The 23,037-nt window shown below is 43.1% G+C and overlaps 1 protein-coding gene across 3 annotated transcripts in view; it reads right to left on the bottom strand.

The window, feature by feature from the left end:
* Positions 1-1,004: 1,004 nt before the first annotated feature.
* PRICKLE1 (prickle planar cell polarity protein 1) overlaps positions 1,005-23,037 on the bottom strand; it is a 65,868-nt gene continuing 43,835 nt past the window's right edge. The window contains exons 1-8 of one of the 3 annotated variants that reach the window (XM_071423582.1): positions 16,644-16,768; positions 10,284-10,462; positions 7,920-8,033; positions 6,941-7,078; positions 6,202-6,405; positions 5,524-5,710; positions 4,521-5,384; positions 1,005-3,243 (exon numbers count right to left, since the gene is read on the bottom strand). In XM_071423582.1, coding sequence (XP_071279683.1) covers positions 2,387-3,243; positions 4,521-5,384; positions 5,524-5,710; positions 6,202-6,405; positions 6,941-7,078; positions 7,920-8,033; positions 10,284-10,415 — 2,496 coding nt within the window. In that variant the 5' untranslated portion in view covers positions 10,416-10,462; positions 16,644-16,768 and the 3' untranslated portion in view covers positions 1,005-2,386. Of the gene's footprint in view, positions 3,244-4,520; positions 5,385-5,523; positions 5,711-6,201; positions 6,406-6,940; positions 7,079-7,919; positions 8,034-10,283; positions 10,463-15,826; positions 16,107-16,643; positions 16,769-23,037 lie in introns of those variants that run through there. The other 2 variants (XM_071423581.1, XM_071423580.1) reach the window with 2 other exon arrangements.

Raw genomic sequence — 23,037 nt, 5'->3', positions numbered from 1 at the left:
GAAGCAGTTAACAATCTAGGAGAACTGTAATATTCCATAAGGTACTACAGTTTGGGAGAGTACATCTGGTGCATCTCAGGAGATGGTGTGGCATCAGAAGAATTACTTGTGGAGACATTTCTCCATGTCTCCAACATGTGACACAGCAGTAGTGGCACAGTATTTTGTTTCTGAGGATCCTGGTTTCCCATTTTTGGAAACTCAGGTGAGAGTGGAAGGTCCTAATCATCCTTGGAGCATCCTGGGGCAGGGGGTTATGAGCAAGTCAGCATCTCCAGCCCCGTAAGCCCTGCCAATGTGGTGGCTGTAGCATAACTGAGCCCAGCAGGCACATGGCTGCTAGGAAAGCTGCTTGAGCCCCGCAGCAGCCAGATGGAAGCACCCCACGAGGCACCCAGGCATGGCTTTGATCAGCTTCCACCTCCACAAGACCTGTGTGTGCTGGGAAAATGACCTATGTGGTGAGTACCACCTCTGGTCATTTTACCCTGAAAAATACAAGCAATTAACTGCTAGTCTGATTACCCTTAGCAATAGCCTAATTTTCTTTGGTGCAAACCAGTGCTCATGTTCATTCCCTCCCTTACTTCTAGCTGCTTTTGTTTCCATACTTTTCTATCCTCAAGAAGGGCAAGCTTAGTAAATACAAAAGCCATTGGCTTTCTGACCACCTGAAGAAAGGAAATGAATGAAATAATAGATGATTCTTACAAAAAAAAGCCTGTGAAATGGAACTATCTTCATTAGTGGATATCACTGTTAAGAAATTCCTGGCCTTTATTTAAAACAGTGGAAGAAGTTTATTATAACTTTAAATAGTTCCTGCTCCATATCTGGTGTTCAAGGCAACTACTGTGATTACCTCCTACTTTATAGTTTTGTCCAGCTTGCCTTCTAGAACCACTTAGTATCTCTCTTCCTTTAGGTAAGCAAACTTCAGAAATTATTTCTGGGGAAGGAGGGGGAACAATAATAAAAAAAATCACGTCCACAGGAGTGGCATATTGGTTGTAATGATATATTCCAAGCTTGTGTGGTTTTTACATTTATATAGTTTACATTTTGCTTGACCCATAAATAATACTTGTAAGATTAAGAGGGCCGTAGAGAGTATTTACATAGCCCCACCATGCATATAGAGCTTTTAATACCTAGTAGACAAAATTAAGCTGTTTTGCACTGAACATTTTTCAACTTAAACCCCCTGACTAAAATACAAGCAATATTTGATCCATAACACTGCTGGTAAACCCCTAACAAATCTAGTTTGATATTGTAACAAACTTCTTCAAATTCGGGGATATAAAAATATTCAGATTTTAAAATTTTAACTGTACAATATGTACATTAGTATTTGCACTGTTAAATTATGAATACATTTAAGCCTATGAAATACTACATTATAAATATCAACTTTTTTTGACTTAGAATTGCAGCTAATACATTTTAAAACCTGGATAATGCATGTGAAAAGACACAATTCTGGAGCCTAATCCTTTAAGCCCATGTGAAAATACTTGTTACATAAGTGGATCCATTGACTTAAATGGGGTTACATGCCTGAGCAAAGGACTCCAGCAGTGGTACCTCTCTCACTGCTGAAGGGTGGGGGACATGGCAGAAAAAACATCACCACTCATTGGCAGCTAAGTCCAATTTCCAGAAGCTGAATTAATATTTTCCTTTAAACAGGCATGAAAAAAACCCCAAACCAAAACCAGCCACCTCACACTTTCTCAAAAAATTGTAGAGGAAAAACCATGAAAGTTAAATGTACAAAACATTCACTGCTGCTTTAGGATACATCAAGGCTTCAAGCATTTCAGCTCCCACATTATGATTTTTGCTTTCTCAAGGAGCATTTTACATATAAAAAGAATCCAGTTTTTGTATGGAAACTTGAATAAGGAAGAGTGAGCTTTATCAATGAAGAAAGGGCACAGTGTAGAGCCTTCTTTTTCTTGGCAGCAAGAGAAAGAAGTCAAAGAGCACCCCATGTGTCTATAGCTACAGCACAGGACTGACATTTTTATTTATTCATCTTTGTCAAATCCTCTCTCTCGGATAATTCAACGTAGGTGAATAGTGAGCATAAAATAAAATGTCTACAAAACCTCTGTATTAAGAACTGCAGTAACAGTATTTTGACAGCTGAAACACAGTATGTAAACCTAGCAGTATCTGAGCAGATCATTTGGCATGGTGACATTTCTTTCTGGATGTTACTTTTACAATGTAAACTCTGGCACAGTTATCATTTACAGTGGCAAAGCATTATGAACTTCAGCAACTTGCCTAAGTACAATTATTAATATAAAAAAGATGTGGTTCAAACTGTAGCTACAGAATTGACTGGTCCTCTCAGTTAAGAAATACTAGTAATTAATTAAGATATAATACAATTTTTTCCTTTGTGTCCCCTCTTCTTCTTTGATTTGGTTGTCCTTTGTCCAAACTGAGAACTGGATAACGCAGTAGTTGGACCAGAAAGATCATCTGTATAGTATGGATATCTCAATGACCGTGGCTGTGGAATTGGCTGTCCTAGAAAATATCCTTCCTCTTCAGAATCAGATGATGAGGATGAAGTTGAACACCAGGAGTCATCTTCCTCCCCATACAATCCAAAGAACTTATCAACCACCTGATTCCGAAGTGCATAGTCAGACCTGGTATGGGCATATTGTCCGTACAGCTCTGCATTTTGGATATAGGCCCGAAGCTCACGTGAGCTTCTATTCTGAATAAATTTTTCATGATCCTGAGGGGAGTAATAACGAAATCTCTCTCTTGGAGAGCATCTTCTTTCTGTGGCCAAATTAAGTGCATTATCTGAACGAGACTTCCTACTTCTTCTGCGGTGGTGAGAAGGCCGACTTCCACGCTCTTCAAAATGGTAAACACGCCTGCGAGTCCTTTCACTCATGGGAGGCTGACGTATTTCAAGGTTCTCATAACTTCCATTATCAATAACATCATCTGAGAACTTCACTTGTTGTGGTCTAGACTGGGATTTGGATCGTCTCAGTACAGGCACCTGCACTGGCTTTTCCTCTGGCAACACTTTTTCCTGACACAACTCTGAGCTCAGGCTCTTCAAGGACTCAGTGCTCCGATGGAGCATTGAAGAATTCAGAGTTCCCATGTTGCTCATCTTCTCACAGTCCTCCACCTCCAGTTCTTGGAAAGTTTGCAAAGAGTAGAGAGATGGCCGTGGCTTGCCTTCTCCATCCATTGAAGCCCCTGTGGTGGGAATGGAGAAAGGAGGAAAAAGAAAATGAGAGGAGAACCAAAGAGACAAGTATTATAACAAAATATGAAACATTTCTTGTCACCAAGTGTTTTTTTGAACTATTACCAAAACCACTCCCTTCATAGTACAATAAGCTTTGTTTTGACTTAAAACATTTAACTATTAACTCTGATGACTAAAGAATTAGCTGTTGTGAGGACATCAAGAGCAGAAGTTCAATGGGTCGAAAATTTTGAAATATACATACAGGTATGTGGTTTAAAAAAAAGGATTACTTAAAATTACTTAAAATTATTCTGCAGTCTATGCTTGCCATTCTTAAGGCTAAAATATGTCACATTTCTAGTGTTGCCAAATTTGTGTTCCAGCTGTTCCGACAGGGAAGCCAAGCTTACTGCCTTGCAAAGAAGGATCCTTACTCTCAAAAAATCATCAAAAGCATCACATGCCCTTGATGGTCCCAGGTGCAACACCTCCAGTGTCTCCTCCTCCCATGCCCCCTGAACCAAGCTCCCCTCCTCAGTTCCTTCACTGCTGCTTGACAAATGCAGCCAGCCTGTCGTTGGGCCTCAGCTAGACAAGTAGCTGCCCTAATTCAGATTACAGGAGGAAAGGAAAGGAGATGATGACTGGACAACTTTTCAAATGGGTCTTAACTGCCAGGTTTGGGCTTTTTGTACAGAAATAGGAGAGGAAAGTTAGCACACACTCTATCCCTGTGGGGGATAAAGTCATGTTTGACAAGGAGGTTCATAAAAGTGCACTATCAGTTTCCCTTTAGTAAGTGGGGAAAAAGAAATCTCACAAATCTAATTGCCTAAGGCTAAGAAGTTTACCATCCTTTCAGATTTTCTACATATTTTTACAAGCAAAACAGGAAGTTATCTAAAGTGTTTTGTAGATTATCTTTAATATCATCCTAATATATAATGCAACTTCTTATACATAAGGTATGGAAAAATAGTAATTTGCTTAAAGCAGTGGTTTGTATATAATAAGTGTGTAGTTGAAGACTGCTATTCTGTTTAACATTATTGCTTAAAGCAAAAAAAAGGTAATTCAAAAGAAAAGGAGAAGAATCTAATAGGATTTTAAGTAGCAGTAAAAGATTATGGGCTTGATAAAAGCTGCTGCCTACTTTACATGCATCTCTTGATACTAAAGTTTTTTAGAAATCACTAAAATGAAAAATTTTCCTTCAAAATACTCCAACACACATGCTTTTGTTGACCTCTCCATCAAAACCATTAACTGATTTCCCCATTACCTGTTATGTTAGACAAAGCCAAGGAATCCATTGAGTCTCGAACACTTTGTTCTTGCTGTTTCAGGTCAGACAAACATTCCAGTGAACCTCCATACCACGGTGCTTGGTCATGTTTGTATCCTGAGGCCCCATGTTCCATGTCTAGCTCCTGGATTTTCCTGCTGCTGGCAGGGCCTGGGTGGCTGCCATATGCAGAGTCTCCCAACCCATCTTGTGACTGGGCCCAGTACATGTCTGATTGATACTTCTTACTTGCTAGGCTTGGATTATTTTTTTTCAAGTCCAACTTGCTCTTGACCATGCTATCAGAAATCCAGTGTTCACTTGATCTAATGTCTACTTCAGTGGGTTGCTGGAAGAGGCTTTTATCACCAAACTTCAGAAGAAGTTGGGTCATGTAGTCTTCGTGCTCAGCCCATTCTTCAGGGTCTTCAGGCACATCTTGCTCTACTCTTCCTTTCCAAAAGTCTTCATTAACAAAGCCTGCCTCTTCCCTTGAAAGGCTTAAATCATCCAGCTTACGAGAAAGAGTATCATCAGCATTGTCTGAAAGGCCAGGAAATTTGTAATTGAGGGCCGGCGACAGGAGCAGAGACTGGCGGCACTGGTCGGCTGACCGGCTGCTCTTTCCCATGCGGACGCTCCTCCGGGAATCTCTGGATCGAGCCGACTGAAATGCAGAATCAGAAGAGTCGGAGGCATGAACATCCTCTCCCAGGCTGCAGGCTTTTGAACAGTAAATCTGCCCTTGCTTTGGAAGGAAAGGGCAGCCAAGCAAAGAGGTCTTGCACTGAGCACAAGAGAAGCAAGTTTCTGTGGCGTGCCAGTGCTGTCCATCATAGGTCATCTGAGCGTGGTCAACACCTGGAAAGAGAGAAAAAGCAATGCTCTGGGTCTCTCTAAAAATTTACTTGCAGAATTCATACTTCTGGAATGTGAAATAATTTCATAAATTGGCTTTCCCTTAATTTGTAAGTTTAATTCTTAAAAAGGACACACTTACCAATGTGTTCCCCACAGGTCTCACAGTATTCTGCATAGAGTGATTCAAAACAGTTACAGCAGAACGGGCGCCCATCCTTCATGATGTACCTCTGTCCACCCAGGATGGTTTCACACTCGAGGCAACAGAAGTGTTTCATGTGCCAGTGGCGACCTTCAGCTTCTGTGCACTCATCAGCAAAAATTATCTTTTCAGAGATAAAAGGGATACTTTTAGTTAAGTGGCCAAAACCTCACCTTGGGAGTTAGAGCATGTAAAGTATCTTAACTCTGCAGTTCACACACAAAATTTATTTTCATTTTGCTCCCTTTTGAATACAAAGATGGAAGCAACAATTGCCCACAACAAAAATAAAAAGAAAGAAAAACAGTACATTCTACAGCCAAAAAAAAAAGGAACCCCTGAACTCAACCATTAAAGAAACTTCTATAAGGATAATATTTTGTAATATTTGAGAATGTTCAATTCTAAACAGGTGTTTGCTTTCTAAATACCATCTTATTGCTTGTAATATTTTCAGTTTGACAAGAAATTAATATCCCTTAGCATTCAAACACATCTATGCAGCAGTCCTGACTTCTTAAGTGACTGCATCTGGAGTTAGGAATTTCTGAAGTGATGCAGTTTGTGAAGTGAACGACAGGAGTGTAGCTTGGCTGTAAAATGTGAATTCTCTACCTCATCGCAGGCTGAACATCGAGGTTTGAGGAGTTCAGCATGGTGTCTGCCACAGTGAATTTTTCCATCTTGGTAGAAGTAGATAAGGTCAACAAGAAGCTCGTTGCACGTGAAGCACACGAAACAGGAGGGATGCCAGCACACACCAGGCCCAGCTCTTGAGGCAAAAACCGCAACTTCACCGCCATTGACTTTTGTACCGCACTAGGAGCAAACCCAGAAAGTGAGCACACTTCCCATCCAAAACTACTAGCTTCTTGCATTTAAACTAAGGTAAAACACAAGACCCAATATCAGATTTGATTCCAAAATTCTGACAAGAAAATAAATAAATGTTTTTAAAAATTTAAAAAATATTTAAATTAAAAAAAAATATTATCAGTTTTGGTCTAGATGAACTGCATCTCAATGAACCTTCTGTGAATTTAAGTTAATTTTATACAAAATAACATTTTAAAGCATATGTCTGCTTTTTATCTGCCATTACTTTAATATGAATCAGCATTAGGGGTTTTTTTTGAGTAGGAAATATATCAAAGAGTCACTTCATTCCTGGTAGTATCAAAGGTTACATTTTGCTTAAGCAAGAACTACCGTCTTTCTTCTTCCATGCAGTTTCAAAAGTAATCTTTTGTTGCTGTTGTTTTCAGACACAGACGTAAGTTTAAATTTTAATACTGAGATACTGTAGTTTGACATTATTCAGCCCAGCAGGTAGCCTATGGCACCAGTATGTTACCTGCTCACAAACAGCATGCATCACTGCTCTGGAGAGCAGTTTAATAGTGCCTCGTCCCAGTGCCTCCTTTTTGCGCTGAGAACTGAACATCTGCAGCTCCTTCTTTTCCTCTTCACTCAGCGACTGGCAGTATCTCACCTTCCAGTGAAAACACAGGAGAACTTACATTAGAGACTGAGCTTCTAATGGAACAGATGAGTAAGTAAATGCATATATGCAAGGAATTCATCAGGCATGCTGCCAATTATAATTAAACTTCTCCTGCTTGCCTTCTCTACCATCTTAATATTTAGGTAATATGGCATAACACAAAATTAATATGGAGAGGTATTTTTTTTTATTACAGGAAAAAACCCACCACGCTAAACTGAGGAGTTGTTTAGGCAAGAGAAAAGATTTTTAGAAGCTAGCCCAAAGTCTGCTGCTAACCTCAAATAACAGAATGAACCTAAATCAGCCATAATATTGTCCTTTAGATTTATGGTTAAGTGCCCACGACTAAGTGTTGCAGTATACACAAGACCTTAAGTACTGACACCCCCGCCCCTTTCCTTACAAAGAGCTTGTTTGTTATTTCCACTTCTACTCCAAATTACACTGCATAACTGAGATGCAAACCTTTTACTATCACAAAGCATCCTTTTTGTGCGCCACAATGCAATTCCAGGAATTTGTAGGTTCCTGGTAATTGGTGGGTGGCTGCAAACACTATAAAACCAACTTGTGTTAAGTTTATTGCAGTGACACCAGCCTCCCTAACAAGCAAAGGCAGTGTCCTTCCAGACAGCTCTTATCTGCACACAAGCCAAGTGGACAGCTGAACAATGGACTCAGTGTACACACCGTGCTGCTTTATAGCTCAGATGCCACTGCAGGCCATGGTTTAGGCTTGTAATAAATACACAGGCAGGTAATTCTCCATGGAAAAGCTGCCAGGGAGACCCAAGCCCTGACAGTTCATCCTAAATTCTGTATTTACCTCGTTATCATGGGGTGGCAGCTGATAGAGAAGTTGTTTAATCCGGTGTTTCTCTCCAGGGCTGTTAACATAAGGGACCTTCTCCTCTGGCAAGCAGGCAAAATACAGCTGGACCTGACCAGGAGAAATGCAGAGTTCAGACCCAGGGACACACAGGCCCCAAGCACTGCCAGTGTCCTTTGGCTACTGTTTTGTCTCAGATCTCATTTACTAAGGAAGAAGAGGTCACGCTACATTAGACTGTGACAGGGTTTGTGCTGAAAATACAAGACACAGATGAACCAGCTCAGCAAACCTGAAGTCTCTGATAAAACTAGCACCCAGCTGCTGAATTGCTTTTCTGGAATGCAATTTGCAGTGACAATTAGGGGGGTATCATAAATTATGCACATTTAATGTTCTCATTATTCCCACCCCCTTCAGGGCCGGTCAACAACTCCATGGAAATTCTAAGTTTCCCTCTGCAATTTACCACACAAGGCACGAAGCTTTCCAGAAAACAGCCACTATATAAACAAATTTAATTTGCTCTCTGCATTTTACACATTGTTGAGACAAAAGCTGTTTTGTAGTCTCCTGCTGATCAGGTTCACCCAAAGCATCAGCTTTCATTGCTTCCATGTGGGCTTTGGTCAGAAGGTGGAAACATCCTTCCCTTGGGAGGAGGCTGGATCCAGCCACATTTCAATCAGATGCAAATTAACCAGGAAATTTTCACGGGATGAATGTTTTTGTATCAGTCTTTGCTCTTTTTTTTTTTCTTTTTTTTCAGAAGAATATTATGACAGGAAAGCTGTAATGAACACTATGACAAAGCCCAATGGCAAAAAATATTTTTGTGGAACAGCTACAGATTTATTGTTTTTCCTATGCAGTTTCCAGCTTGTCACGAGGCCTGGGGCTGTAAGAGCTGACTATTGGCAAAAATATTACTTGCCATACAGATTTAAATAATGCTCAGGTCAACAGCTTATTACTGTGCAAGACAGATGAAAAAAAAGCATTAATCAGTCACTTAAGTCAGGAAGCAATCAAAATTATGAGAGACAGGTAGTACAAAACATGACTTGCTCTTCATTTAACCAAAATTTAAACAACTGAAGTCTACTATATGCCCACTTGCTACTGACTATATTTCAGGATGCTCCAGGAGAAGATCACATGCAGCAAGAAGTAAAGCTTTAAAAATAGCTTATGCCCTTTTCTCAAGTTTATTGCACTATTCTCAAAATAAGTAATCCTTCTGGGGGAAAAGTCCTCCCATCTTTGGTGAGTTTGGGCTAGCTGGGATTATGAGGATATTTTAGGGCATTTAATTGTTCTGGCAGAATGTTAGCTCACTGTTTGCCTTAAGGTCTGATTCATCAGGATCCTTATAGATGCTTAAGTAAGTGATAAAAAGAGTTGCCCTAAAAATAGCCTGTTATTTGCAATTCCTGCTGACTTGTTACTTTACTCATTATTAAGAAAATCTCTGCATTGCAAAAAAGAGACATCTTCTGCACTTTTTTAAACTATGGACTGTATAAGCTTGCCAGGATTGCTCTGCCTCCTTTAGCAGATGTTGCAAAGCCACCCTGGCCATTTAACACTGAAGTCTTGAGTTCTGAATATTCCTGAGTACACAGCTTCAGCACAGTTGCAATATCATCAGTACCATGAATTAATACCATGAGCAGTTCATTCTGGTCTCCCACAGCAACTTGGTCAGCAATACTTTCACTTATATTCCCATTGCCATGCGATGTTGCACAAAAAGAGGGGACTGAAAAGAGGGGAAAGCACAGCCCAACCAAGCCACAAGTGTCAGCTCCAGACACCATGCAAGAGGAATCCTGGCATGAACAAATGGCAGCCATACAACTATTTAAACAAGCGTAAAATACATTATTACCTGTCACAGTGACTGAACACTTTCATTTATATGCGCTGTCGTACCATCCATATTCTAGATGTCAAATGCCTGATTATTTAAAGAGCCATACAAGTGCAGTGAAATACTTGGCCAGTGAGCACAATGTCATGAGGCATGCCATGAACTTTAATTTAACCTAGTAACTTCTTTTAAAAACAAAGCAAACTTCTATGCTGCTTTTACTCAGCAATACATACCACTGCAGCATATACTTTTTGAAAAACCTTGACTGGGAACTTTTTTGGAACATAAAACTCCTCAGGGCTGAGAACTTGAAGCTCATTACACACAGCCCCATTGGACAGGAAACAAAAAAGAAGTGAAAAGTTCTACATGAATTAAAGTTTTATGTATTATAAGAATTTAATTAGACTTACAGAGGCAGCATATCACTCCCTCAGACAGTCCTTACGAGGCTTATTTTTAAAATGCAGAAACATGGTTGGTACCTGCTCTGGTCTGAGGCCTGGGGGGACCCAGGCATATTCCTCCAAGGCACAGCCAGAGTCATCGTCAGAGGTTGAGCTTCGCTGACACCCAAAAATGAGGTTATTGGCTTTGGGCTCCATCTCCAATGGCATAAGTGTGAAGTGTTAAATATTTCAGCTGCAGCTCATCAAGCAGTGATCTGGAGAAAAAGATTAATACAACTTTAATAGATTTGAACATGAACAACTAATTATCAGTGTAAATGATCTTACAACAGTTTAGTATTCCTTGTGTTGCCCAGAACAATAAATTAGTGATGCTTCATTACAACTTGCTACAAGCAATTCGAAAGTGCTCAAAAAAGTTATGAAAATAAAACTATTGAAGAAAAAGATCCCAGAAACCTAAGCACAGATTACCACTTTTGGCAACCACGATGTATTTCAGTATTAACACTTGTCACCTTTTACAGTTCTGCTTGTTTCACATCACAGGATATATATATTTAGGTAAATCTAGCAAAGACCCATTGAGCAGGTACTAACAACAGGAATGACACAAGCTCTTCCTGAAGTCATTACACCACTAACCTAGTAAAACAAAAGACATGACAACCACTTGTCAAAAACTAAAGAAATTATTGGGGAAAGATGGTTGTGCAAGTAGCATCCTGCTGTTCACAAGGCAGGCACAGAGCATCTGCTGGATTCCTCTGAGAACTTTGGTAGAGCTGGATGGGAGCGGAAGGGCGTTGGTCTTGTTAAATATCTGAAATCCAATTATGCCAGATTAGTCTCTGTAAAATACATCATGATTGTTCTGTCAATTTAAAACCCTACAGGGAGATGATTTTGTTGATTCATGAAGCCTGCAGAGCTTCCTATCAGCGGGATTGTTTTGAGTCACAACTGGTAGAGAAGGCTCTCACCAAGATCCGCAGCAGTCTGCAGTAAAAAGCTTAACAAGATATATGTCTTGTATTAATTCTAGCAGAAGTTCTTAGGAAACTCAGATGAGGCATTTCAATGAAATACAGATAACCAAAAGCACGGAGGATTTGTCCTAACACAACAGATATGCTGACCTCTTGGGACAGGGACAAGCTTGCTCCTACAGTACCACGTTATGTGTGAGCTGTGCCTTCCCTGTTTTAGGACATTCTTTCACCTGTTCATCTAAACCCACATCCAGTTTTGTCAGTGCTACATGAGAGCTGTAAAAAATTTTGATCTCCTAGACATAAACCTTGCTGGTGGGTCTAATGAGAAGCACAATCTAAAAACTTCTGGTGGGTCCTATGTTACATTTCCAGTCTCATCCCACTGTTTTAGAGAAAGTAAGTTGCTGCTAGATCACAGGCGGAAGATTTAAGACTGCTGACCCAAATATTCTGCTGGTTACTCAACAAGAGTTTCTCCTTCAAGCATGAGGCACTGGTTAGTGCCAGGTTCTGCAAACTCAGCACATAAACCCAAACCTGCTCCATAAAAAGTGGGCATATGCATCCAAAAGCTACAAACTCAGAGAAATTATAATATCTAGTATATAGTCTTATCTAGCCTTATTTTCAATATGTCTATACATTCCCACAGCCCATAGAAAGAGATGGGATTACTTAACTCTTCCACTGGGCTAGTGCTCCAAAAAATTAAGTTGTTTAACTTTACTTCAAAAACTTCTGGTTGAAAAACCTACCCACTATTTTTGGTGCACTGCTAAGATGCCAACACACTTCATAGCTGCACTGTAGTAGAAGATTAATTTAATATTTGAAGAGGCAAGCAAACCTGCCAACTTCCCCTCTGAGAATGGGCTATTTCTGGAAAGCTGGTGAGCTGTCAGGCACATGTCTGAAATCTTACTCAAGTTGAACAACCAAAGGTTAGCACAACAGCTTCTGAGCTTAACATCACCATATTACAGTCTTTCTCAAGGAACGTAAGTATAATCAAACTTAATCCTTAAAGCTCAATCCTATATATGCAAAACAGAAATACAAGCTTCCTGGTACATACTGCATCCCCATCCCTTGAATTAGTTGCTCTCAGAAACAAATGATAAGACAAGGAATAGAGAACTTTCCTCTTCCCACTTACTGGTGGAAGTAAAGTCATACATCAGCTATGTTTTTGTTACTGCTTGAATAAAATTGGGTTGTGAGGAAGGAGGGACAGGGGAATAATGTGATGCAGTTAGGAAAATCACTCTAGGAAAAAAAGGCAACAGTGTTCACTGTTGCTGATGGATAGGGATGCTCAGTTTGACAGCTTGTGTCACACATCATCTATATCCAAGTAATTCTTAAATATAAAGTCACTAGCAATATCATTGAGAAGCTGAATTCCTTCCAAGATGACCTGAGCAGCAGATTGTACCATTTCCTTTTAGAAAGGGGCAGTTGTTTTTTTTTTTTTGTTTGCAATATTGGGCCACTCACTGACACCTCAGCTGGTATTTCCAATTCTTAGGGCATTGCAAGAACTTGGTCAAATGGTTCCTTTTCAAGAACTGACTCCTGCCCAATATCCCAGGAATAAAAGGAGTCAGTAGGTTAAACATCTTTGACAATATTTTATTAGGCAGCAGGACCTCAACCACATCCCACAGGAAGCAGATTTGAAACATAATTTAGGCAAAGAGACAGGCTCAGCTCTGGCAGTGCCTGGGCACTTGAGCAGAGTGTACTCCTGCCTTGTTCTCACAATACCCAACACTCCAAGCACACCAAGTAACTGAGTAATTGCTTCATACTGATTGTTCAAACCCTCTCTCCACAAGATCAAAGATTAACTTCTCCAACTTCTCTTGAAAGACAAGGAAACAACACAAAATCTGAATGCATGATGACTTATTAACTTTTCTGAGTATTTTGAACACTAAGACTGCATATTACTCCCACAATGAACAAAGCAGCACTGGACAAGGTCAGGATCTTAAGCACAGCCAAGGTACATAAGTGTAGGAGTGTTCCTAATTCCTAGGGAAGACAAGGCACTGGTAAGAGAGAGACAAAGCTGCTTTTCTGCAGAGACTAGTCCTGCCTGAACCTCCTCTGACACATCCCTTTCAGAAAGCACACACAACAGCTCCAACAAGAGGAAACCACAGACACACAGGTCTAGTTTCCAGTCACACAGGGCAGTTTGAAAGTTTGGCTGATAGAGAATAGAAGAAAAATACATCTTACCTCCAAATACAAAATGCAACTTTACAGTCAGAGTTCTCCTCCCCCAAAAAGGTAATCAGAAATGTTCAAAGCAAGGTCCACAAACCTCAAGGAACTGAGATTAGGACAGCTCAAAGGACATAATTCACTTTAAAAAAAAAAGCTCCCATTGGATGAATGTGAAGCTGGCTATAAAATGATTGACAACACACCACATATAAATAGAGCCACATCATAAATACTGTGGGGTTGCTGAGAAGTAGGTTTCTAATCCAGCCTGTCTTAACAGCAGGCTATCTGAAGAAGTATTTTAGCAATTGCTTGTTTAGGAGTTCTTCTTCCTCTCCTGTTCAAGTGTAATTTGGTTTGCATTTTAAAACTACAGGGTTCTTCCTCCCTGCCCCCCAGCCTCACTCATCCTTCAAAGTGATCTGTTTAAAATGATTACATCCTAAGGAGGATTCAAATGAATATAAACAACAGCTGAAAAAATAAGTGCTTTCCAAGGGATGACTAGAAAGGTGGTCTTTCTACTCCTGCCATGACACCTACAAAACACAGCAAGGATGTGTTGTTTTGCTTTGCTTTCCTAAAGACCATGGAACATTTTGAGGTTTCAGCTCTGTTCAAATACTGCCTCTCAAAAAAGGCTTTATAGCCTACAAGGAGGTTTTTCACTGGCAGGTTGACAACTATGAATAACATAATTGAGTTACACAGCTAAATTTGATTTGAAAAGAAAAGCAATTACTGTGTTTTTTCCACTGATGAATTAAAACAGTCATATGACAAATTCCTTAGAGGCAAAGACAAACTACACTCCTAATTACAAAGCTATGGGTACACAAAATACTGGGATATCAAACTTAGAACAAAGCTGTTGCTGAAGCCTATATGAAGAGTATCCCCGTGCGAGGATTTCCAGCTCACTGATTATGTTCCCCCTGACCAGATAGAAGAGGTCACGATTTGTAAGCAAAGTTAGACAAACATCTCCTTGCCCACCCCCTGCTGTTTTACTCTGTCCTGCAGGGCAAATTGTTTTAACAACTTTTTTGTTAGAAGGCTTGTTAACAAGGCTATAGGGGATACAAGATGCATATCACATGCATCCATTCACAATGAAGGCTCAACGACTCGAGATTAGCACCGGTCAGCCCATTCACCTGCGTATTTAATCTCTGGTGTAGGATAACTACATTAGAAGAGGAAGGGCGCAATATAACAACAATAAACCACCATAAAGTAACTATTAATAATTCAAAGCCCATTTCCAATGTGTATTATGCACGTGATCAGGAAGTCCCATTCCCTAGCTACAGTACAAATAACATACCTACGGTGAGCTCTGTAGCTCTCTGTGTGGGAAATTCGGATCCAGAACTGATAAGGAGAATCTGCATCAGCACCAGCACACAGCTGCTGGGTCCTTTTGAGTAATGAACTACCCAGAGCGGTCGGGAAGGAATAGAGCCCGTCTACTTGTTCTTTCAAAAGACCTTTAGATGGACCCTAGAAGAACTGTTTTCCTTTTTTTAGCCAGTCTACAAGGAGCAAGAGAGGAGTTAACTGCTTTCCCCCTCTAGCATCCTAGTGCCAAGACCACTTTTCCAAGTGGAAGTGAGACGATCCTTCTCACGGTATTTTCTTTAGACGAACCATACTGCAAAGGCAGGCTACCTGCATTTAGCAAAAGGAGGAAGCCCCGTGACAAAGCATCGCCCCATGCCAACACATCTGATTTGGCCGTGTTATCCTTGGCTCTGCACATCGCTGATGGAAACTCAAGCACACAGTGCAGTGAGGCAAGACCCAAACCTCCAGCCGAGAAAGAGGTATTCTCACGGATGTTCCCCCCCACCTCTCTCCTTAAGAGGGTGTACAGATTTAGAAAGACGGAAATCTTGCCTTTTACAGTCTCCCATTGATTTTTAAAATTCTATTTTAAACAGCAGCCAGACTTTACTCCAATGTACACATATACTCAGGTTTCACCCCATCACCTGTTGGCTGTCGAACAACACCCTTCTTTGTTAGGGCTCACAGCCCTCATTTGAGACAAGTTTCCAGAGAAAACACTTGAAGAAAGCATTCAATAAGTCACAAGACAGGAATTGTAAAAAAATAGAAAAGTAAAAAAATTCTGCGCCCAAGCCCCGTACACCCTGACAGCCCCGCGCCCCCATCTCGGAGAGCCGGGACGGAGCCTTCCTCAGCAGGCAGAGCTCCCTGAAGGACAGGTTTTCCATCCCGAGGAAGTTTCTGAAGGTGGGTCAGGAGCACCCCCAGTCCCCGGGTCCCCACGCTCTGGAGCCGGATGCGCAAAGGCACCGGCAGCTACGGCACCCTGGGGGCAGCTGCCGCCCGGGAGAGCGGATACGAGTCACCGCAAATTACCTCTGTGCGGCACCCAAACAGCGGCCAGCCTGCGCCGGAGCCGGCGAGGGAGAGGCGATGCGGCTGCAGACCCGACCCCGCGCCGCGGCAGCTTCTCCCCGAGCCCGGGGCTCACCGAGCCGCGCACCCGCACCGGCTCCCGCGGCTCCCGGGGGAGCGGGCAGCGCCAGGCACGGTCCCGCCGAGGCAAGGGGCGGCGGGGGCTGCTCCAGCCCCGTCCCTGCCGGGCGGCGCCGCCGCTTCCTTTGCCGTCCCGCCTGCTGGGAGCGCAGCGGGACCGGTCCCTGCGCCGCCCCGTCCCCTCCCGCGGGCGGGGAGCAGCGGGGGCCGGCAGGAGCGGCCTCCCCGCGCTCCTCCCGAGCCGGCACCGGCAGCTCCCGCCGAGCCCCCGCGCCCCTCACCGCTCCTCCGTCAGGCGGCGGGAGGAATCGCTCCCGCCAGCGATCTTCCTTCAAAGTGCTGCCCAAGGCGGGGGAAGGAGTGTGGGAAGGGGGAGCGTCTCCTGCTACCGCCCCCGAGGCAGGAAGGGTCGCCGTCCCGGCCGCATACCCACCCAGAGGACCGAGCGCCTGCAGAAGCGATAAATTCTGCGCTCAGGACACGACGGACACACGGTTTGGCTACAGCGCTTTTGTTCGTGTTTACGCCCGAAATAGATTTCCCACCCCACCCTGGACGCGCTCCGGCCGCCCCGGGCTGACCCGGCCCGGCCACCGCGCCCCGCGCACCCGGACGGGAAGGACACGGTTCAGGACGGGAAAACATTTGTTCTAGGTCTCTGTACATGAATAATAAAAATATAATAAAAACAATAAACCCTATCTGAAGCCGAGGATCGCAGAGAGCAGCCGTCCATCACTGCCTCCCTTGGCACATTCCAAGTGGGAAAGAGGCGTCCGAGCCCCAGCTTAGGCACAGAGAAGTAGCACCGGGGCATTTTCTAAGAGGCTGCCAGCCCCCGCTTTTACCACTTCCCCCAAGCCCGTAGGCATAAAAAGCCCCGAGAGGCGGGTGCTCCGGCTTCAAAGGCAGGCGGACGGCTTCCCCCCGGCACCGCCAATGTAACCGTGAACACCGCGGTCAAATTTCCTCTTCCCTCCCGCTCTTTGTCTCCCTGGGGAAGTCATTATCAAAGGGAATTTATTCGCGCTGCGTCTCGGGGTCAGAGCGGCGGCACACACAGCCCCGACGCGAGAGGCAGCGGCGGCCCAGCCCCCGCATCCCGGGCCGAGCTCCCGCAGCCGGGGGCGGCTCATCTGCCCGGGACGGCGAGGGGGCACTTCTCAGACACTTATCGCTACCCCCAGGAACCGGATTTGCATGGGTTTAAATTCACTTGTGTAAATTTGAATGGCTTTGCCCGCAGTGCGCCGAAGGAAGCCGGTCCTGACGGGTACAGGAGGTGCTCAGAGCAGCGTCCCCGTCCTCAGCGCTGTCACTGTCACCCCCTCCCCGCGGGCTGCCCCGACCCTCGGCTGGGCACTGGCCAGTCCCATGGCGAGCCGGGAGAAGCCTCCACAGCTGCTCCCGTGGCTGATTCCCCATGGCTCAGAGCAGGCAGCCAGAGCGGCCGGCCGAGGGACCGGGAGCAAGGCCGGGCTGTCTGATCCGAGAGGCACGGCCCATCCCGGGATAACGACGCTCTAGGCAGGCGATTCCCAGCAGCAGCCGAGGAGCTGTGCACAGAGACACGACCATTACACCTGTAACCGAGGGTAAATGCACAGGGCCCCGCGCAGCTCCAGCCACAGGGAATCAGAGCCGCAGTCTGTGCCTCCTGCGGCAGGCAAAAACCTGCTAAACTCCAGCAAACTAACCAGCTCCCGTCCTTCCACACCCCATTTCACTTCCATAAGCAGTTTCGCTGGTTGTACTACCTCCAGTCTTAAACAGCTTAGTCGTTTTGAGGTCAAAACTGGCGTATCACTTGGATGAACTAGAGATTTTGTCAGAGCTTTTGTCTGTGCTGGCTTTACGAGATCCAGACTGTTCCTATTCTGTTTGTTGGACTGAGCAGACCCCATCTGGCGGCCAGCTGAACATCTGCCAGCTCCATTCATCATTAATCAAAAATGGAAATGTCAGGAATAATGTTTATTCTCCCCCACTACATGACTGAATAAATACCAACAATTTGCATATATTGTCTACTCCTTTTCCAAAAGTGGCTGACATTTTCTCAGCAGCTCCTCACACTGAGGGGAGCTCAACACCTCTGCAGCACAGCAAATTGCAGAAATGAGAATCTCCTTTGGGAACTTCTGCAGCACAACCAACTCAATGGCTGCAGGTAAGTTTGCAAGGTTTCATGACCGAGAGTCTACCAAAGCCAAAAAGGACATTTTCACTTTGCTGGAAAATCAAGTTGTCCCCCATTTTGCTAACGCTTTCCTTGACACTGAAGTGTTGGAGGGTGTACAGAGATGGCACTTCTTTTTGTCATGAACTTTTGTGACTTGAGAACAGAAACTCCTATATTGTTCTGGACAATGCACTTTTACATTACCAGGCCAAAACCAACCATTGTGATCTTCTACTCTGAACTAATGTGGTCATAAGATTTTCCTACATTTCCTGTCTGCATGAACAAAACACTTTATCTACACAAAGTACCAGCACTGAAAAACCCACTACAACTTCTGCTAAATCCATCTAAAGCCCTTTTAAATTATTTCAGGTAGTCAATTATTTTACAGTACATTATTTTTCCTTTTTTTCTTTTTTTAAAATCTCAGATTGCTGTGTTTCTGTGCTCAAACATTTGAGTCTATGGTATCCTTGAATGTTAGGCTAAAGAAACAGCTATCATAACTTCCCTTAGGCATTTGCAAATTGTGAAAGTCATTCCTGAACTGCCTCCTTTGATTTCAGCTGCTTCCACAAGAACAAATGTGTTGCTATGATTTCTTCTTTATTTTCACACAACAAATATGACAGCATACGTACTCGTTATGTGAAGTGCAAACTATGCCACAGAAGTTGCCTTAAAAAAATAATAAAAGCTAAAAAGACAGGCACAAACTGACTCGCCCTTTTCAACATGTTCCACATTCTTGACTGCATCTGGGTAGAGCTGATCCTTCAAACAACCAAATGCTTCTAGGGACCTGTAATGGATATGGAACCTTTTGCCCTAAGGTATTAGCACAAATTTAGTCTAGGTAACAACTTTCTTGTACTACTGACCAGGTCAGGGATATTGTCTGGCCTGTAAGAAATTTGCTGAGTTGTCAGTGTGGTTTCCAGTTTCAAATTAGCCAGATCAGGGAACATCCCCTCAGATGACACTGGTAACTGCTACCTTTGTTGGCAGTCACAGAAGAGAGACCAAGCAGCAGAAAACCAATTAACCTCTTGTGCTTCAGAGGCAGCTTCTCCAGGTAGGACAGTGGCACAACACCCACCTCTCAAACCTGATTGGTTCTGTGGATAAACAGAGGAGTTCACCATCTACATCATCACCCTCTAATGATCACCACCTCCATCCCCAGACTTTAATTAAGCATCATCTCACGTGTTCATTTAAAGCAAAAAGTTACAATTCAGCTATGAAAGGTGAAAGCATACAGCAAGGTGAATGGAAACCAGAACAAAACAAAAAATCTCAGTAATAATTGTTTCAGAGAAATCAATAAGAAAACTCCCTAAAATAAGCCAGGTTTTGTATTTTCAAATAAAGCAGGAAAGCTTTTCCACATATCTGACAGCATAGGAGTCCACGGAGCAGGAATTAAAACTGCTCCCCAAGCAGTGGTTATGCACAAATCAAAGCAATGTCTGACACAGGCAGGTATGCTCTTCAGGAATTTTAGGGATGATGACTTGACCATCTATGGTCCTGCCTGAAAGCACAGCACAGGGAGCTCTAGGATGCATTTACAGCACCAAGGTCCTTCCTAGTGGCCCTGGCTCTATGCCCCAAGGGAGCAAAGAGACCAGAATAAGGGAAGCAGTTTCATCATGATCTGAGATGATGGTCTAATTCCCTAGACTTGCAGTGTTAACACAAGGAAAAACCATGACTGATTCCTGTGAGGCTGGACTGTTGTGGAGATGGAATTGTCAGCCTTTCTCCCTCTCTCTTCTGAAAAATTGGCTGTTTACACACACTTGCTTAGCTGGTGTATAAAAATGGCCTGACCTCCAAGAGCACTTTACTTTGTTGGCCTTAGTGCCTCAGAAACCTGCATGGACATCCACCTCTAGATACCTAAACATCTTGCCAAACCCAGCCCTAGGTTTCCTCTCCAGGTTATGAGTGTGGAAGTATGTCTTCACAGATGGGAACAGTTTGCACAATTTTAACACTATCTACAGTCACTGCAGATCTCAATGGGCCACCTGGCAAAGGCCACCCCTCTCTGTGCCACTCCATGCCTACAGCCACACGTGAAACTTCTCCCTGTTCAACTCTGCTTCCTCCTGCCCCCCCAAACTGGGGAGTTTGGCACCAGCAGTGGATCACCATGTGCTGCTAGGAGCAGAGGCAAAGCAGGGGTGTTACCAACACATTGAGGCCTCTGAACTGTGCCCCTGACTGGCGTCTTCCTTATTTTCTTTTTTGAGGTTGCAGAGAAAGGGTGTGGATGCAACATCTCATGACTTCTCAAGGCTCCAAAGTCTGACTCTTTGCCAATCTTTAAATAATGGTTAAAAATAACATTTAGATAACATTTAAAATCTGGAGAAAAGCACTTCCATAGGAGACAGACATGTAAAACACAAGAGATGATATGCAGTAAAGAAATACAGGGATTAAAAGGAAGCATACATGTGAAATGCAACAAGTTAAAAATATAAGAATGACTTCTGCCCAGCAAGGGTTTATGATTGTATGTAGTTCTTGGTTTCCACTCTGCTGCATTCCCTGTCATCCTAATAGCCTGCCCTCTCTCTGCCTGCCTCAGTAAGTCAATACACCCAGTGGATATATTACCATCAGGAGACAATCAAGTATCACTAAACTAATAATAATAATAGCTCATTTTTATTTTCACCTGCCAGTGGTATATAGATTTGCTGAGGCATCAAGCAATCAGGTACCAAGATGGGAAACAGTGCCTACTGCCTGCTTTGGAGAGCTACACCAGCTATAAATGGCCTGAGGACTGGCTGGCATAAGCTGCTGTGTGCTGGGATTGCTTGACGAAGAGAGGTTTATTTTATTTCCTTTCCTTAATGCTCTCAGAGTTGAAGACCAGCACATCTAAAACCACAATCCTACTTTGCTTCAGCAGCAAAGAATTAAAATTTCATTAAAATGCCCTTCCTTGTCAGATCGGGCTAGGACTTGCTCCTGAACCAACAGGTCTGTTGCTGTATCTGGAAACTCTTAACCCCACAGGCTCCTCTGAAGACAGCAATCTTGATTTTATCATAATTGGCTCCATGCAGCCCACAGTCACGCAGGGCACAGGTAAACACCCAGGTGCCCACAGCAGCACTGCAACCACCAGCTGTGGGGTGCCATGGGGCTCCCCCACCGCACCAGCACCCCTGGACAGTCAGCGCCCCGTTCCCAGGCTGCACGGGGCACAACAAAGGGCATTGCAACAACAAAGTGTGCCTGCAATGCTCTGCCAGTAGCAGGGGCTGACACAGGTGGAATCACCACCTGAGCTTTTAATAACACCCAGCACAAACACCATTATGCAATGGGAAGGTGTTGCAGAGCTAATGCACTGTTTGCTTATTGAGGGCATTTCAGTCAAGTATTCTGCCAAAGCCTGTGTGGATGGTGAATGATGTCATCTTCTCTGTGTCAAGCTCTGCTCCCAGGCCTAGCCTCCAAAGAAATCCTCACAATTTATCTAAATTGGTTTGAAAATTTATTTAGATTAAAAAAGGAAATGGCATGAACTCTGTGGATTTTCTAGTGGTCAACATTCATACATGCAGACAAAGGGACATTTAACCCAGGAGCTGGCACCTATGTAAAGAAGCTAATAATATTATATAATAATAATAATAATAATAATAATAATAATAATAATAATAATAATAATAATAATAATAATAATAATAATAAATAATTCAAACAAATATTGGAGCTAATATTTGAAAACAAATTCAAAACCCTTTGTGAGTGCAGTTTTGCGGTGTGAGGGATGCTCCAATTACACTCAGTCTTCCCTGTCTCTGGCAATGCTTTTCAATAGCCTGAACTTAGGAAAAAAACAAGTGATTGACTTTAGTGAAGGCAAAATTTGATATGGAGGATTACCACTGCTCCTGCAGGATTATCTCTGGAGAAAACAAAACTGAGTTTAACAGCAAAGATGAGACATGCAAAGATTTGTGATAACCTCCTCTTGCTTAAAATCTGCAAGAGGGAAATCCAGCAACCCGTGACATATGTATCCTGTACAATTCTACACTGCCATTTTCCACAAGCTATATGCACAGCACACCACAAATACAAGGGAGAGGACAACACTCAGATTAACTATTAGTTTATTTTTACCAAATTAGTGTCACAGGTCAACCTCGAGGCAGACAGTGATGCAAAAAGGATGCAAAAATATCAGGTGGGTAATGAGATGCATTACATCTTTATTACCTTTCCTTAGGACAGCAGCTGCAAGGGACACTACCTGATTTATCAGCTGCCAAGACTGAAGACCATGAAATTCTACCAAAGGGCATCACCAAAATATGATAAGTATTTCAGTATTTTGCATAGAACGATCAATGGCTAAGTAATTGTCTGAGCCAGGCGAGCCTGGGAACACTCAGACTCACTTCTTGCTCAGCAAAAAAGTGGGGCAGGCTCCTACCTCACCAGAGGTTCACTGCTCTTCTATCCAGTCTGCCACTACTGTTACTGTAGTTTCATTTGTCTAAGGCTTCTCTTCCTCACACTTAAGAAGGTCTGGAGTGGGCTAGGCAGTGTCCAAATGACACCCTGACTCCAGAACTGACACAGTTTTGCAGTGTGTTGCCTTAAAATTGCTGCCTTTAAATAGAAATGATAGTCGTATGTCCCCCTTCCACTTATTCTCTCCTACCCTGAAATTTAGAAAAAAAAAAGGGAAGGAAAAAAAAATAGAATCTAAGAAGAAGTCATCCACCTAACTGAAGTTCCTTCAATGACAGCCATGAAGGTTTGACTCCTATGTCTTTCTTAAATGCACTAGGAAATTCCATATGCTGGCATTTTGGTAAAAAAAAAAAAAAATCCAACTTCTTTTTTCCCAGTGGAAGCACTGTAA

Source organism: Agelaius tricolor, unplaced genomic scaffold (genome assembly GCF_023055355.1).
Source record: "Agelaius tricolor isolate 1412-34295 unplaced genomic scaffold, bAgeTri1.0.p SCAF_3, whole genome shotgun sequence".
Classification (NCBI taxonomy): domain Eukaryota; kingdom Metazoa; phylum Chordata; class Aves; order Passeriformes; family Icteridae; genus Agelaius; species Agelaius tricolor.
This window is presented reverse-complemented; position numbering and strand designations above follow the sequence as displayed.